The sequence below is a fragment of the Molothrus ater genome, chromosome Z (assembly GCF_012460135.2).
Source record: "Molothrus ater isolate BHLD 08-10-18 breed brown headed cowbird chromosome Z, BPBGC_Mater_1.1, whole genome shotgun sequence".
NCBI lineage: Eukaryota > Metazoa > Chordata > Aves > Passeriformes > Icteridae > Molothrus > Molothrus ater.
This window is the reverse complement of record NC_050511.2, coordinates 47,615,710-47,633,454: the sequence shown is the minus strand read 5'-3', so window position 1 is coordinate 47,633,454 and position 17,745 is coordinate 47,615,710. Positions and strand designations below refer to the sequence as shown.

The 17,745-nt window shown below is 44.7% G+C and overlaps 1 protein-coding gene across 1 annotated transcript in view; it reads left to right on the top strand.

The window, feature by feature from the left end:
• Window positions 1-2,014: 2,014 nt before the first annotated feature.
• The window catches only part of ELP1 (elongator acetyltransferase complex subunit 1), a 33,296-nt gene continuing 17,565 nt past the window's right edge, over window positions 2,015-17,745 (top strand). The window contains exons 1-18 of the mRNA XM_036402926.1: window positions 2,015-2,169; window positions 3,212-3,364; window positions 5,152-5,233; window positions 7,156-7,236; window positions 7,911-7,996; window positions 8,567-8,666; window positions 9,588-9,678; window positions 10,188-10,311; window positions 10,899-10,989; window positions 12,052-12,282; window positions 12,557-12,727; window positions 13,329-13,428; window positions 13,966-14,148; window positions 14,947-15,053; window positions 15,546-15,649; window positions 16,478-16,531; window positions 16,629-16,734; window positions 17,391-17,506. Coding sequence (XP_036258819.1) covers window positions 2,020-2,169; window positions 3,212-3,364; window positions 5,152-5,233; window positions 7,156-7,236; window positions 7,911-7,996; window positions 8,567-8,666; window positions 9,588-9,678; window positions 10,188-10,311; window positions 10,899-10,989; window positions 12,052-12,282; window positions 12,557-12,727; window positions 13,329-13,428; window positions 13,966-14,148; window positions 14,947-15,053; window positions 15,546-15,649; window positions 16,478-16,531; window positions 16,629-16,734; window positions 17,391-17,506 — 2,130 coding nt within the window. The 5' untranslated portion in view covers window positions 2,015-2,019. The remainder of the gene's footprint in view (window positions 2,170-3,211; window positions 3,365-5,151; window positions 5,234-7,155; window positions 7,237-7,910; window positions 7,997-8,566; window positions 8,667-9,587; window positions 9,679-10,187; window positions 10,312-10,898; window positions 10,990-12,051; window positions 12,283-12,556; window positions 12,728-13,328; window positions 13,429-13,965; window positions 14,149-14,946; window positions 15,054-15,545; window positions 15,650-16,477; window positions 16,532-16,628; window positions 16,735-17,390; window positions 17,507-17,745) is intronic.

Below are 17,745 nucleotides of genomic sequence, written 5' to 3'. Positions count from 1 at the left end.
AAGCAGTGTAGGTCCTGGGGGCACAGGGGACGAGACATGCAGCACAGGCAGGTTCACATGCTCTCTGACAACTGCCTTTCCTCCCACCAGTGCAGCCTGGCACTGCTGGCCTTGGCAGGTGCTGTACTGGCCTGGGAAAACACTTCTTATGCCTTTATCCCAAAAATAAGGAGTCTGGGTGGCTTTAATTTTCCTTGTGTGCAGTGATAGCTGTGCCTTTTCCACTGGTCTCAGAAAAGCCCTGAGAGTTTAGAGTTTAGAAAGTGTTGCTGAGTTTTATCACTGACTTTAGCTAAGTTTAGTACCCAGAACAGCAAAAAGCAGACCTGTCCAGGTGTGGCCCATCTTTCCACTGGCCTAAACTGCCAAACTGTAGAGCACATAAAGCTCATTACAGCATGCAAAATTTACAGATTGCCATAGACAAATCTGAGACAAAAGACAAATTTGAGACAATCTGTCTCAAATTTGTCTTTTCTTGGTATTTGGCCAGTAGACTGGATTATAGGATCACATAGAATCACAGAATTGTTAGGGGTGGAAAGGATCTCTGGAGACCATCTAGTCCAACCCTCCCTGCCAAGGCAGTATCACCTAGAGTAGAATGCATTGAGGTAGGATTTTAATATCTCTGGAGAGGGAAACTCCACAACCTCCCTGGGCAGCCTATTCCTGTGCTCTGACGACTTCAATATAAAGAAATTCTTCCTCATGCCGAGGTGAAAGTTCTTGTGTTTTGCTTCTCATCCTGTCATTGGGCATCACTGAAAAGAATCCGGCATCATCTTCTTGTCACCTGCCTTTGAAATATTTGGATGTATTGATGAGATCCCCTCTCAGTCTTTTCTGGACTGAATAGGCCCAGGTCCCACAGTCTGTCATAAGAGAGAAGCTCCAGGCCCCAAATTATGTTTTTCTCCACGGGACCTTCTCCAATAGCTTCCTGTCTTTTTTAAACATCATCAGTAGAGACTGACTGAGTCTAGCTCCACTAGGAAAAGAGGGAAGTGTGAAGGGTATAACTGATTGCACAAAGTCCTTCTTTCCCCTGAAGGCTGAACTACCTTCTCCCCCTCAGCCACACCTGGAGGGAGGTGGCAGAGTGTGACAGAAGCAGTGGCAATAGGACAGCGCTAACCCATGTGAAGGCTGGCCTGTAAGTGCCTTGGAAGCCTCAGCTGGGGTGCTTCAGCTGGCTAGTGCCCAAATGGCTCCAAAAGAATCATCCTGCTCCTACTGTCGTCTTATATACTGGCACTGGCAAGGCGGGACATCAAGTGCTGTGTCCAGTTCTTGGCTACTCTAAAAAGGACATTGATGTGCTGGAGCATGTTTGGAAAAGGGAACAAGGCTCATGAAAGGACCAGAAAACATGTCTTATGAGAACTAGCTGAAGGAGCTGGGGTTGTTTAGTGTCCTGAAGAGGAGGCTCAAGGCTGACCCCACTGCTTTCTAAAACTCCCTGAAGGGAGGGTGCAGTGAGGTGGGGGTCAGTCTCTCCTGCCAGGCCTGCAGTGAGAGGACAAGAGAAAATGGCCTCCATCTGAGACACGGGAGATTCAGATTAGATATTAGGAAAAAAGATTATCACTGTCAGACTGGTCAGACATTGGAATAGGTTTCCCTGGGAGGCGGTGGAGTCCCCTATCCCTTTTGTTTAAGCATCTGGATCTGGAGTGTGGTTGAAGAGTTACAGTGGCAGTGCCGGGATGGTTGGAGTGGGTGACCTTAAAGCTCTCCTCCAGACTCACAGGGAGCTGAGCTCCTGAGGACTCGCCGAGCTGCATCTGCCGCCTCAAGCGGGGCGGCTCGCAACCCCGGGCCCAGCGCTCCGGCACGGCCCGTGAGGGAAGGAGAGGCCGCGCTCCCCCCTGCGGGGCGACACCGCGCACGGCGCCTGCGCCCGCCCGCTCGCGCTGCACGACGGGGCGGCGCCGTGAGGCGGTCCCGGTGCCTGCCGTCCTTCGCTGCCCGGCGTCCCTCGCCGCCCGGCCTCATCGCTCGCTCCCTCCCTCCGCCATGAGGAACCTGCGGCTGCTGCGGGCCGGCGAGTGCCGCTCCGCCGCCGCCACGGGCACCCCGCTGTGCTTCTGCCTCGGGGCCGAGCCCGGCGTGGTTCTCGTGGGCTCACAGTACGGGCTGGTGGAGCTGCGCCCCGGCGGGGACTCGGTGAGGGCCGCGGCTGCGGGGCAGGGTTCTGGTGCTTGCCGGCGTGTTGGGGTCGGCTGTGGTTGCAAAGCCTCCGCCAGCGGCAGCTCGCCGGGAACTCGCCTGTCTCCTAATGCGGCTCCCCCTTCCTGGCGGTGTCTGCGCGATCCTGGACCCTCCCGCTGCTCCCCGCGGCCGCTTGCTGCTGTCTCACGGTGCCGTGGAAGCCGCTGCACTGTGGTTTCCGTGGCTGAAGAGGCTTTCTGTGCCTCTAAAATACTCTATCTGCCTTTTTAAGAGCGTGGCTGTGTTAGACACGTGTCGTTCGCGTGGTTTAGTCTTAAGCACGACCTGACGAACAGTTGCATCCGAACAGATTCACAAAACAGAACCAAACAGGCAAAGAGGTGGTGAAGAGTACAAGAGGAAACTTTGCAAACTTTGCACTAGGGAGGAAAACACGCCGACATACCTCTAAAATAATAGAATGCTATTGAGTCATGAATTCCTATTAGAGCTGTGTTGCTTTCTTCTCAGTGTGCAACTCTGAGGCATCTAATTCCTTCAGTACATTCAATTCTGAAATTAACTGACAAAAAAACTTTGGAGCTTTCCAGGGATTTAATTTTCAAAGATTGCTGTACCTTAACCATCCAAATGATTTTCCTTAGAAATTACTTTTTATGCTGTGTATAGTAGTCTGCATGTCCCCTTAAGAGCAGCAGGACACTCTTAGCAGCTACCCACGCACTTCTTAATGTTGATACTCTGGTGAAACATGAAAAGGGTATTGAAAGATGATTAGCAGGGCAAATTGGAAGTTGTGTATTGTTTGCTCCCATATTTGGGTTTTCTCATTTTCTCCTATCACTTTTGCCATAAGTGAAGATAAGTACTTGTGAGTTGGCTTTTTTCTGGTGCCATTCACACACTCTTCTACTGTATAGTGCTTTGTGTCACTGCAGTAGGATGGAATATACCTATGTTTTTTACGCTGTCATTTCTGCAAAAATCCCAGGAAGGTGATGTATAATTAGTAAGCCATTGGCCTTTCTGTATCAAGGTGTCAAGAGAAGTTTCCCTGACTGTGGATGGGTTCTTGCCTGAGGATGGAAGTGGCTGCATCGTGGGTGTTGAAGATCTTCCAGAGCAGGAGAGTGTGTGTGTTGCTACAGCAGCTGGAGACATCCTACTGTGCAATTTGAGCACAGAGCAGGTAACATGGCAGGAAAGACTCAGCTGTACTGAGGAAATTTGGAGGAAAGAGTAACATTTAAAATTTCTTTAGTGGCTAGTTGTACACTCATTGCATACTGAGCTGTGGCTAGTTTCCATTCTCAGGGCAGACAAACTGATTTTTGTGATAGCCTTGGGAATGACTAAAGACAGAATATATACTCTGTAAAAGAACTTGAATTGAAATGATGGTTTGCCTGTGTACAGCTTGCATCCTCTGAGTTTGCTCAGTGGGCTCCTAGCAGCAAAGGATCTGATGGAGAGTCTTACAGAAACAGGATATCACTGAGACTAGGTAAAGAATAAAGTAATCCATTCATAATCCACTATGTAGCTACCATTTTGTTATCAGTAGATACATGTTGGCATGATTTAGGAGATGGCAGAAACTGAGATACTTGCTTTCTCTTCCTTCCTCAGTGTCTTGTATCATCTTCAGCAAGACACCACAGCAGCACCCTCTGAAATCTGAATCAGCTCCCACAATACTAGTCCAGCAGTGCAGGTTTAAGTGGACATGAGATGATAGTGGTCTGTCTGAGTTAGCTGTAAAACTGTGGTTATTTGCAGCTTGTCTGTTTTGGTTCATGTTTGCAGTTGATTTGCAGATACCACTTAAATGTGCAGTTAGCTGTATCTGAAAAATGTGTCCTGTATTGCAATTTATAGTGTATCATTAGGGAATAGCTATTACCAGAGCTTTTTGGGGTTTTTTGGTTTGTGGGGGTTTTTTTTGTTTGGTTTGGTTTGGGGTTTTTTGGGGGGTTTTTTTGGGGTTTTTTTGGGTTTTTTGGGGGTTTTTTGGGTTTTTTTTTGTTTTTTTTGTTTTTTTTTGGTTTTGTTTTGTTGTTGTTGTTGTTGTTGTTTTTTTGGTTTGGTTTGGTTTTTTTGTGGGGTTTTTTTTTGCATTGACAGTTGCATCAGGTTTAACATCAGATTCTTTATTTTGTGGGGTTCTGGCTTACTTTTCTGGTTTTTTGCTTTACTTTCCAGTCTTCTTTTGGTGCAGTCTCGGCACCAAGAAGGAGGTCTGGAAGACTCTTCTGCTTATTCTGAAACCCTCTCTGTGTAAGCGAGAGTTAGTCTGCTGACAGGTGCCGAGTCACACTTTTCTTACCTGGAAAGATTGTGACCCCCAAGCCTAATTTCTTGAATGGCATCATGATGCTTTTTATCACAAGTGATATATTTGTTGTTCTGTTCTATGCCTTTTGCAAATCAGGGTAACCATGCATAACAAAAGTTCTCTGCCTACTGCTATTACTTGCTCATGATGGCCCAGTAAAACTAGTCCAGCTTTCCATAAAATTTGACATTGGTTCAGGTACATACAGTTGTCAAGTTCAGCATTCACAGGCTGGTCAGAGTTTACCCCTGTGCTGGAATTTTCTAGGCAAGAATCATTATGTCTGTGTTTTGTTACTGAAGAATATTTACCAATGTAATCACAGGCCCTATCAGGTCATATTAGTATTGACACTATCTGTGCTGACATAAGACTGAGAGTTGCAGAATGAAGCTCTCTCTAAAATGGTGTATGGTAGAATGTGCTAGACTCTACATTACCTGGGTTCTCATTCATAAACATTCTGGAACTCTTTTTAGTCAGAAATGTGTCTTTTGTTTTGTTCAACACAAAGTGTGAAGTTAGACTTTAGATTTTTTTTTTTTAAGTAGAAGGCAATTTTCTTTTCCCTTGGTGACTGTTTGCTTTTGTGCTGGGATAGTGCTGCCTTCACGTTCCTGTGATCTTATTTTGGTCTTTAGGTGGAATGTGTTGGAAGTGTGGACAGCGGTCTGAGTGTGATGAGCTGGAGTCCTGACCAAGAGCTCGTTTTGCTTGCAACAGGTACCAACAATAGCCTGTAAGCTTTCCGCCTGTAGAAGTGAAACTCTCTATGGCCAAAGCACAAAACATAACCAAGATTGAGAGAGAGACGAAAAAGTTACAAGACTAGGACTAGGACTTAAAGTGGAAAAAACTCTACCAGATCCTATATATTAGATTTCATTTCATGGTTCATAAGGTGTTCCGGAGATCCAAGCAGAAATAGGTTAGGCCCAAAAAGCTGCTTTGTGGAAGAGTTTTTAGTCCTTAAAATCTTCCCAGGGAGTACCTTTGATCTTGTCTCAAAAGCATAAAGACTTCTTTATATCACCATTTGGTTTCTTCATAACAAAAACTGTTTCTTGGCCTTTGGTATGAAATATATGTGTCACAGGCCCTAATTAACTACAGGTGTGACTCATCTAGAAAATAAAATTAGCTTCAGACAAAACAGAATCATAGAGTGCTTGAGACTGAAAGGAAACTCTGGAGATTGCCTATTCCAACCACCTTGCTCAATGTGTGTTACTTAGAGCAAGTTATTTGGGGATTTTGTCCATTTAGGTTTAAGACCCCATAACTCTCTGGGCATCCTGTTTCTATCTGTTACCACCCTCAGAGTAAGAAAAAAACACTTTCTTAGGTTTTAAGGGAATTTTCTGTATTTTAGTTTGTGCCCATTGCCTCTTGTGCTGTCGCTCAGCACCACAAACAACTTGGCTATGTCTTCTTTACTGTACCCCACCTCCCACATAATATATTTACACATGCTGTTGAGATTCTTACCTGGAAAGATTGTACCTGAAGCCTTCTCTCCAGGGCAGTCTGGCTTGTCTTAACCTCCACTCATGTGACAGATTTTTCAAGCCCTTAATCATCATTTTGATCGTTTGCAAGACTCACTCCAGTATGTCCTTGTCTGTCTTGCACTAGGAAGCCCAAAAATGGAGTCAGCATTCCATATATCTCACCAGCACTGAGTGGAGGAGCAAGATAACCTCCCACAGCCTGCTGGGAGCACTCCTAATGCAGCCAGATGCTATTGTCCACCTGTGCAGCAGGATGTACTGCTAGCTAGTTCAACTTGGTGCCTCAGGAAACACAGTTTATTGGTTTTTGCCAAGCTGCTCTCCTGCCACTTGATTTCCACTCTGTCTTTAGTTCCTAAGATTATTCTTTTCCATATGCAGGACATTTTTTTCTTGTTGAGCTTTATGAAGTTCTGGGCAGCCCATCTTGCCTACATGACAGGGTCCCTCTGGACAGCAGCACAATCTTCTGCTTTACCTGCTGCTTTTCCCAGCTCTGTGTCATCTACAAACTTAGAAAGGGTCCCATTCTTTGGACCATTAAGGACAATGTTAATCATTGTGCCTAGTGTCCAGGGGCTTGCTGGTGACTGACCTTGAGCTGCACTTACTGACAGTCCTAGCAAGCTTTTGAGCTTGGCAGTTCAGCTGGTCCTCACTGTCCTTTTATCTATCCCATACTTCATTGGTTTGTCTGTGATGACGTGGCACACAGCATCAAAAGATTATTAGAGTCAAGATAAATGAAATCCACTGTTCTCCCCATATTCACAAGCTGGTCATCTCATTGTAGGAGCTTATCAGGATGGTATGATTTTCTCTCCATAAATCTATGGTGACTATTCCCAGTGGCCTTCTTGTCCTTCATATCTCCAGAGAAAAGGAACCAGGTATTTGTTAGGAAGGTGGAAAAACTTATTAAGGTTAGGCCAGGAAGCATATTTTTGAGGAGAAAAACTTGGAAGTGTTCTGTTCCAGTTTGCGGTTTCATGCTTTGAAGGATATGTTCTCTCTAGTACCATGTTTTCTGTATTCAGGTACATGGCAGAACAATAGGAGCACACAGGAGAACGCTTGAGTTTTTATTTGCTGCAGATACCATTACCAATACCATATTTTATATCTGCCTTGCAGGTCAGCAGACTCTCATCATGATGACAAGGGATTTTGAACCAATTACTGAGAAGCAAATCCACCAAGATGAGTTTGGAGAAGGTGAGAAGTGCACTGAAATTAAGTTGCCCTAGCTGATGTAGTTGATATGTTGTAAGCACATGGAAAGTAAGGAAATGGAGCTGAGCACTTTGAGGCCCCAGGAGACATTTTATTTACATTGTAATGCTGCTGGACAGCAGAAGGGTAAAGTCAATATTGTTACTTGTCAGCAGAAATTCAAGTAAGGTCCATATACCAATGTACTTTCTAGGCTACATAACTTCCCAGCAGGTTTTTAGAATAAAATCTGGGAAGAAGGTGTGTCATCGTTGAGTCAGGAACGGGAGTGAGGCAACACATTAACTCTCTTCAGCAGGCTAATATGAAAACCCATAGAAACCCATTGTGCACCATTCCTGTACAGGGGGACCTCATTGGTCATGTAATCAACACCCTGTCACCACTGGCTAATTAAGAAGATGCCCTTTGGTAAACGTATAATGGAAAAACAACTGTTCAAAACACCAGCTGCAAGATCGTTTTAATTCTTTCTCTCAGCCTTCTCAAAACTCCCCAGAACAATTCCTGGGAAAGTTTATCTGGCTTTCTCTCTCTGACCAGACTGTGGCATCCACAAAGGAGTGGGTTGCTTGAGGCTATAGTTGTGTACATAATGCACAGTAGTTAAGGTATTATCTGTAAATCTTCCACTACAAGGATTATTTCTTCTCCAGGAAAGTTTGTTGCTCTTGGCTGGGGTAAAAAGGAGACACAGTTCCATGGATCAGAAGGGAAACAGGCAGCTCATCGCAAACAGACGGTATTATACTGCTTTTTTTGTGTCAAGCCAATGCTCTCTCAGGGAAAACATGCATAAAGAGAGTTTCTGTTATTCCTGTGATGCTGATTTGCCACCACCTTTCCAGTAGTTCTCTTCATATGCTGCTTCTGTTTGTTCCTGTGTTGTCTGAAATCATACATTTTTATCTTTGAATTCAAGCAAGCATCATGGAGTATTTACTTTTCAAACAGAGCTCCAAGTAAGATTTGCAGCCATTCCAGCATCGATCTTAAGCAAATCTCAGTTTACCGTGTGTCCAGCTTATGCACTGTTGTCTATAATTAGAGACCCCAGTGAATGGGAAGGATAGTGTGTGGTCATGTGAAGAGACAGTCATATGCACTTGGAGGAGGAACAGATTGAATTAAATAGTTTTAATTCTAGTGTTTCCTAAAGCAACATTTTGAATAGTGAGTTTTTAACTTACTAGTCTTGACACTTTTTAATGGATGGATTTCATCCCAAGGCTCTTGAAAGAGCAGTCTGTTTAGACAAAGACAGCAGGTGCCTTCCCAAGCTTTGATGCCACTTTCTTTTGTGTGACTTCAGGAAGTGCTACCAACATCAGCCTGGGATGATGGCAGGCCTCGGGTAACGTGGAGAGGAGATGGGCAGTTTGTTGCAGTGAGTGCTGTCTGTCCAGAGACAGGTATGGCACCCCACTTCTTTGAAATACCAGCTTGTGTAAAGGGCTTCTTAAACATAATCTAGGTAAGGCAAGGACTGTTTGTGTCTGTTGACCATTTAGAGAGTGAGTTGAGCTATTTAATCGCCCTTTTCTCTGCTCTGATGTTCTCAGAGCCATTTTATAGATATGATATTTTGAATATTTTCTGTGTGGTTTGGTTTTCAGTTCTGTGAGATGCCAGAAAGGAATACTACTTTGCAGATACTATCTGAACTATTTCTTTCACCTGCTCAAGCTTTAAGCAATACCTGATAGGCTCTCAATGCCAAATGGATGAATATGTTTGGGTTCATATGCCCACTGTCCCTCACAAGTGTGTAAGTTTAGCCTTGCACACTTTCTTTTAGATACTGGTGATACTTTTCCCTTGGTTCTGCCCTGAAGTCAAAGAGGTGATGCATTACTTCTAAGACTGTGTGTTCATGAAAAACTGTACATTACTTCTAAGACTCTATCATGGAAAACAATGTATTTTCCATTATAAATACTACTTTCTGAGCAGTTTAAATGTATTGGTTAACATATTGAACTGCGTCAAACTGCACTGCTCTTCCACTTGTTTGGATTTTTACCTTCAGTACTTCAAATTAGGGAGGATTGTAAATTTATAGCTCAATTTTAACATTTCTATTGTGAGAGCTGGAGCGGAAAATTATTATGACTGAACTACATCAGACTGAAATTCCTAACACAGTTCCTTTAGTCACTTGCTTACTATGGGAGAACTACCTGACACAGAATAAATTCTTAGCCCTTAAGGTGTACAAGAGAAATCTCCTTTTATGCATGTGCATCAAAATTTGCTCTTGTGCCCTCATAAAATTAGGAAAGTCTCTTCCCAGTTTTCTTAGACTTCTGTCTCATTGCTCTCTCAACCTGTAGGTGCTCGGAAGGTCCGGGTATGGAGCAGAGAGCTTGTGCTGCAGTCAACAAGTGAGCCTATCTCAGGATTAGAACAAGCACTGTCCTGGAAGTGAGTAGTACTGCAGTCTGCTTGCCGACAGCAGTGGTGCTTGTTATTCCCTGGTCACAGTCTTTGATCAGCATCATTTTAATTTCTTCAGCATTTGGTTGATTTTGCCCAAAACTTGAAGAAAGTTGCCTTCTGATTTAGCATAAGGAAGAGTAGCCCTTTAAACCCTGAAAACCCTAATACTTGCATCACAAATGGGAAGAAGGGATAGAGTCTCTGCATAAAGTCAGAGTCAAGTGGGTTTGGGCTCAGCTGCATAAAAAGAAATATTACAGGTTCCTTTCCTAGTGCTGACATTTATTTGGTGACATATCATTTGGTGGCTGTCATAAGCTCTGGTCTGTGCTGGATCTATGACTGCCTGAACAGTGCTGAGGAAAACACGTCCTCTGCTGCCTTTTTCTTCATGCCACTGGAAAAAATGTGAGATGACGGGGATTTAGAGTGACAGTTGGGGATTGTGTAAGCAATGAATTTTCATTTGAATTTTCATTTGACTCTTTTTTAAGGCCCTCCGGAAACCTGATAGCATCTACACAAGAAAAACCCAACAGACATGATGTGGTTTTTTTGGAAAAGAATGGACTTCTTCATGGAGAGTTCACCCTCCCTTTCCAGAAAGGGCAGGTCAAAGTAAGTTCCTTGTCTGGGCTTCTTTGATGAGAGTGTAATGGAGAAGAGGACTAGATCTCTTCCAGATTCTAGGAAAAGGTTTTTAACTTAATACTTTGTACTTATCCTAATGGGAGAAGTGACCTGAAAAGAGAACATGTGGAGAAGATGCAAGCCCGTAGTACAAAGACACATAGTAAAGGATGATTGTAGCCCTGGGGTACTTCTGTGCTCTATATACTTTATACTAGGCAAGTGAATCAAAAGTACTTTTCAGCATGTCAGTCATTGCAAGAGTGAGGTTATATACTCACATTATCCCAAATAAGTGAGAAGCTATTGCTAGAGTCTTACTTCAGCTTCTGTGCTTGGATGCTGAGAGGTCTTTTGGCAGGTGCTTAATGTCAAGGAAAGCAAAGAGAAGGCTGCTGTCATTTTTGTGGCCTCTTCATCTGTGGTCTTCTCAGGATGCCTTCTCAGGAGCTTTGTGATGCACACAGGCTCTGTTTGTGTATTAACTGATGTACCTTTTGTTGTTGGAGCCCCTCCTGGTCTTGTAAACTTTCTGTGAGCAAGAATATCAGCCACAGCCATGTTTATTTCTGCAGGTTAACGAAATGCTTTGGAATGCAGATTCTACAATCCTGGCTATATGGCTGGAAGACCTGAAGGTGGAAAACTCCAACCCAAACACTTATGGTGAGAGCACTCCATGGGGCTCTGGCCCTTAACGCTTGCCTGCAAATGTTCTTAGCAGCGGGTACTTACCTGCAGGGTAGGAGACACTGTGGAGGCTTGCAAGTGGCTTTGAGACCACTGTGCTGGTGTCATGGTTTAACCACGGACAGCAGCCAAGTGACCCCACAGAGTCACTTGCCCACTTCCCCACCAGCAATATCATAGAGAAAATCAGGTGGGTAAAAGCTGGAAAACCCATGGGTTGAGATAGTAACAGTTTACTATGAAAAAGAAAAGGCCATGTGTGCCATAAAAAGCAAAGCAAGGAATTAGTTCACCACTTCCCCTGAGCAGGCAGATGTTCAGCCATGTCCCAGACAGCAGGACCCCATCACGTGTAATAGTTACTTCTATTACAGAAGAAAAATGCCATCAGTTCAAATATCCCACTCTTCCTCATTCTTCTTCTCACTTAATATATGAACATGATGTCATGTGGAAATATCCCTTTAATCAGCTGGGGTCACCCGTCCTGGCTGTGTGCCCTCCTAACCTCCTATGCATCCCCAGGTTCCTTGCCATCTTGGCAGTTTGGCAGTAGAAAAAGCAGAAAAGACCTTGGCTCTCTGTAAGCCCTACTCAGCAATAACTAAAACACCACTTATCCATGCTGTGTTCAGCACAAATCCAAAACAGAGTCCCATACTTGACACTGTGAAGAAAATTAACCACCCCAGCCAAAACCAGCTCAGCTGGTGAGGAAAAACTGGTAGTTCAGCCTGAGATTGTAGCATCTTCCAGGCTGCTGTAACTGGAAGTGGTACAAATGGAATAGTAAAGGTCTGAGTCTTTCATTAAACCAGGAGTACTGTCTCAAAGGGTAGCTCAGTGAATTTTAGGATTGACTTTTGCACAGCGCGTTGTTTTCTTGTGCTGTGTGTTGTATGACATAGGTCATGGACTGAAGACTAAACTGTTATTTTAATTGCACTTAACCCACCCAGAGAAGGGCAGTGGTGGTTGGGAGGGATGGTTTGAGCTGGGTCTCAAATACTGGTCTGGTAACTATTTGTTTTTCTGCAGTTCAGCTGTGGACCACAGGGAACTATCACTGGTATCTGAAACAAAGTCTACACTTCGGTAGCTTGGAGGAAAATCAGTTGGTGTCACTGCTATGGGACCGAGAGAACCTGTATAGACTGCATATACTCTGCCAGGGCTGGCATTACCTCTTCTACGACTGGCACTGGACCACAGACCATGGGCTGGGGGAGAATAATCAACATATGGCAAATGTGGCTGTCATAGATGGAGGTAAGCAGTGGGACAGCTTTCCAGATCTAGGGTGAGACAAGGTGGGGTAGCCTTTTGTATTCAGTTCTTCTTTTAGTTGTTGCTACAGCGCTTTTAGGGAGGGATCCACGTAATTGATAGATGCTTCAGGGTTAGCTCAGTGAAGATAACCACTAAGAGCACACCAACCATTTTCCTGTAACATCATTTCTGCTTCCTATAAAGAATCCAGGAAGAGCTTCACTAGCATTTGGACTGGTGTTCATCTTGGATTTTCTTCTCTTTTCTTCCACAGATAAAGTGCTTGTCACAGCCTTCCAGCATGCTGTGGTGCCTCCACCCATGTGTACCTATGAGCTCCAGCTCCAACAGGCAGTTAATCAGGTTGCATTTCACACAGATCCCAAACATAGTGGGGACATGGCTATCCTGGATGCTGATAACAGGATCTCTGTGTACAGATATGGTGAGAGCATGTTACAGCCTTGTTAAAAGAAACCCTCTGTTCCTGACAACAGTACCTTAGGAGACTGGTTAGGTGATGGTCACTTAAATCTTTACACAAGACATACTTGGTTTAGTGTGAGTTCAAGCTCTGCTCTCATTTCCAGTAGTTTGAGTGACATAGAAGCATTTTGGTGATGCGTTGACTTTGTGAGAAGACAGTGTTTGGCACTTGACTATGTCATTGTGCTGGTAATATTCCCCTGCCTAGCTTCAGCTTGAGTGCAGCACATGGTATCTTGCGTAAGCTGTTCTGATGGCATGATGATGACTGTCACTGGGAAGTGTCTAAGAATCTGTCTGGGGCGCCCAGCACTTCCCAAAGCAGTTTTATATACAGCATGCTGTGAAGAAACAGCTGTTTTGTACTGCAATGTTGGAATGTGACTGTCTTCCTCAAAGTGTTAATGAGAATTAACATTTTGGCTGTAAAAGTAGGGATGGCATTTTCTGACGTTTTTAATACTTGCACAAAGCATCTACTTTTTGCAAAGATTGAAGATGGAAGGGGCTCTGTTGGGTGGATGTCTAAACTCTGCTTTGTTCTGCTTTGTGTTTGCTAGGACAGAGTACAGGGAATGACCCTTCTGTCAAGTTTGGAGCTGTGGGAGGAAATGGCTTTAAAGCAGCTGTAGAAACACCGTACCTGGATAAAACCTACAGGTAATAAACTACTACAGCTGTAGAGGGGAGAAGAGGGCTGTACCTCACTGGATGCTTTAGAGGTCACAGCTCTTACCACTTTTCTCAAGATTTTTAAGAGGCTATCAGATAACATGGTTTCATTTTGTGGACACTGTCCTGCAACTAGTGCTTTGAACGTCCTTTACTGAGGTCTCAATCTAGCAGAACCAATCTAGACTGTTAATGACAGCAGTGAGATATCTCTTCCCGAGCCTTCCTGTGCCTGGTGCACAAAGGAATGATGGTGCAGTGCCCAGGCCCATGATCACATCACACAGAGCAACAGAACTGCTTGCATGGCAGAGACAGTGATGAGGTTAAAAATCCCACCATGCTCCCTGTTTGTTCCTAGAGGATTCATGCTTTGGGTATTGGTGTTTCTGCACTGGAGCCCTCCCAGTCATGCTGTATATTTAAACAGCCAGGCTGTGCTTAGGAAGTCCTCTGCCTCTTTAGTGAGGTGGCCTATCGAAATCAGGTTCTATTTGTGTCCCAACCTCTCCTATTTTGTGACAGAGTTGATGTGAGCAGCAGCAGCAATGAAGTGATGAATCCTCTGGGGCTCCGATTTCTCACCTGGCTGCCAGATGACAGCTTCCTGGTTGTTGGTCAAGGTCAGCATGCTGCTCAGTCTGTCCTTCACCATCTGACTGCAGTGCCTCACGTGGCTGGAGCTGAAGAAGAGTGCCTGAATTTACGGTACTAGAGATCTGTCAGTTGTGGCTGAAGTCTAAGAATGCTTTCTGGACAGTGCCTAGAAGGAATTAAGTCTCTTATTAGCCTGGAGGCCATGGGTTAAGGAATTTGGCTCTCTTCTGACAGGAGAACCAAACAGCTCATGAGGCTCCCTACTGATCAGCACTTGCCTGTAGTCCTGATGTCTACACCCAGCCTGGCAAAGGTGCATGCTAGACCTGCCTGTATCAGTACAGGATAACTCTGTTCCTTGGAATTCGAGGCCCTTGGGGAGAGGGGACGGCACATGACACTGAATTCCTCCATTCCTTTTCCCACCATTATCAAGGTCCAGGAGGGGACCAGTAGCCATCAAAATTGCTGTCCTCCTTCTTTTCCTCCTCCTCACCTGCTGGTCTTTGTGGGGCCAGTTGAGCTAAAACCAGACACAAAAGAAAGCCACCTGGGGTGCAGAAATACAGGAGGGCTGCTTTTTGCAGCACTCACCCAGCAGAGACAGAATGATTTGCACATGAACTGTAGAACAGAAAAAGAAGGGTGTGTCTGCAGAGTGCTGCAGTGCAGACAGTGACCAGCACAGTTAGGCAGATGCCTGTTGGCTGGAGTTGCTGGTGCTCTCTGGTGCCACTGTCAGCTGACATAGGTGTGAGAAGACTGCAGAAGATCCTTACATGGACAAAGTATGTCCATGCTGGAGATGTGCATCTTTTCAGCTGGGTACAAGAAAGGCAGGAACAAAGTATCTGGTCTTAAGTGTGTCTGCTGTGACTGACATTCTGTATGTCCTCTGTCTTGCATCAGGTTGTCAGTGCCTGTAGATGGAGAAGTGATCAGCCTGTACTGCAGCCCAGTGACCAGAACTGTGGCTCTGCAGCTGACTGATAGGCGGATCCTAAAATACCTGTGGGGTAAGCTGGGCCCTGTTAAAGTACCTGGTCTTAGGGGTAGTTGTTACATATTTCTTAAAAGGTTTAATGAGATGATTTGATTTTCGGGGCCTTGAGTGACTCTTGCTCTGTAGTTGGTGCTGCTTTTATATTTCCTCTCCTTCCAGAAACGGGCTGAAATTAGTGATTTGTGTCACAATTCAATTAAAGGTAACTTCATATATATACACACGCATATGTTAACAAGAATATGCACATACAAAGTTCAGTGCTTACTGACTGCCACATTCATAGATCTCTCTCATTCCACAGTGGAATAAAGGCACCACTGAGCCCCTGGAAGTTACCACCTTCTTGTCCACTGTGTCATGGATTTCTGTGCCAGCATTCCCCCCCTCTTTCAGATAGTGTAGCTTATTCCCAGTTCTGATTTTCTTAAGATACATATCATGTGGTTTTAATGTCTGAGTTTTTGTTTGGCTGGAAAACAATTACATCTTCTTTGCTCCTTAGAGGTTTCTGCTCCAGTCCTTGAGCCCTGGCGGAGTAGCAGTAGCTCTGCTGTTCAGTTCCCCTACCGTTGTGTGCAGACTTCCATCACGAGGATCAGTGGTGAAGTAAGTAAGACTGCAAGCAGATTAAATTCCCTACTCAGTTGTTCTCTGTGCCAAAAGTACACCATGGTCTTCTGCCCAGGGCCCAGTGATACTTGTTCATGTTCTTCATAAGGCCCTTTGCAGAGCTGAAAGTTTATCTTCCCTTGCCTTCTAGAGCATTTTTGGTGGATTGCAGTTAACACCTGATCACCCTGTTCTATGAATCCAACAAATAATTTCATTAAAAAGTGAGAAAATTCAGATTGGAAATTTCTAGTAGTTACTGCCACACTCTTTTTGAAAGGAATGTTTTGCTCAGTTTTGTTTGAACTTAACCTATTAGCAAATATGGCTGCACTGAGTTACTGCAGATGTCCTGCTACTGCTTTTTCCTGTTGGAGATACTTTCTTGATAGTTACAACAGCTTAAAGAATGACCAGCTGTTTTGCTGATATTTCTGGGTTTTCCTTCCTTCAGTGTGCATCCAGCTGTAGGAAGCTGCTTTGCTCAGCTCTGTAGTGGAGCTGTTCCTCTGGTATCCTAGACCAAGTGCCACTGAATAAAAGAGCCTAGATTTCTAGCATGGCTTCTGCTTCCATTTTGCAACTGTGCAGTTACAGGGTAGGCCAGGCTGGATTTTCAGCCAGCAGTGTTTAAAGATGTTCAAGTTTAAGTCCTCCTGGAAGAGAGGTTGGATCTCACTTGCTGTCTGGCTTCTTTAAGTAATTCACATGAAGTACTCATTATGTAATTGTAAGGTACTTCGATGTAAGGTACTTCAGTGCTTGTCAGTGTTGTGAAAGACTGGAGGTTGTGATAGCTCATAGTTGTCATTATTTTAATTACAGGAGGTGATCTTGGGCCTCACGGATCGATGCCGGCTTTTTGTTAATGATATTGAGGTACAAAGCTTTTGCCCCTCGTTTCCTGCCCTTTTTCTCTGCCAAAGGCAGCTTCCATATCCTAGTCTAAATTCTGATAAACTTTTTTTTTTTACAGGTTGCTTCTAACATCACATCATTCGCAACATACAATGAGTTTTTGTTGGTGACAACCAACTCACACACCTGTCAGTGCTTCTGCTTGAAGAACTTGTCAGTGAAGGGTAAATATCATTTAGCATTTGTCTTGGAAACACAAGATGTCCCCATTTTTCACATCCAAACCTGTTGTATTTGGGTTCCTCAAAGGAAATGTTAAAGAAATGAGAGTAAGAGAGCTGCTTTCAGAAATCTACCAGAGAGCAAGGAGGTCAGGAACTGACTATATATCAGGTGTTTTTCACAGGGAAGAAAATTTGTGCTGTAGTTGACTCTTACACTGTTTCTAACAGCCTAGCCCTGCATTCTCTTCCTTCCCTCCATGTTCAAAAGGAGAAGTCTGTGTGCTATTTGAAGGTGTGTGTTAGGGAGGGGAATCGCTGTAGAAAGAGTTTCTGGTGGTGTCTGGCTTTGAGAAGCATGATGACTTTGGTAAAGGCAGGACAGCAACTTATTGGTCCTTTTACACCCTTCAGTGCTACTCTTATCTGGTCTGTTGATCTTTGTCATCCTGTTGTGCAGAAGACACAGCTCTGCTTGTCTTGTTCAGCACTGATCAGCACTCCACAAGGTCTCATTCTGTCAGGAGTTGTTGAAGATTGCTGTTGTACAGGTGGCTTGGTTGGTCCAGTACAGCCTTGCCTGGCTCCTACAACATAGGAGGTCCTAAATGGGGCACTGTGCTGCATGTGCCATGTATGCTGATAAATGTTGTCTCCAGCCCTCCAGGCCAGCCTGAGCAGCGCTGCTGCACCCAGCAGTGAGACCCTGCGCAAGGTGGAGCGAGGCTCACGTATCGTCACTGTTGTTCCCCAGGACACAAAGGTGGTGCTGCAGGTCAGTGCTCTGCCCGTGTCTGCTGACGTGCTATCAGGATGTGCAGGGGTCTGTCACTGTGAGCACCTTGCCAACCTGCAAACAGTATGTGCAGTGCTACAAAGCTGGTGCCCTACAGTGCTACAGCAGAGCACCTCACAAATCTCCAGCTGCAGAGGGATTTTGAGCATGCCTTTGGAAGTTAGATTCAGTAGAGGCAGATAGGTATGTGCAGAACTGAGAAGGACTATTCAAGTTCC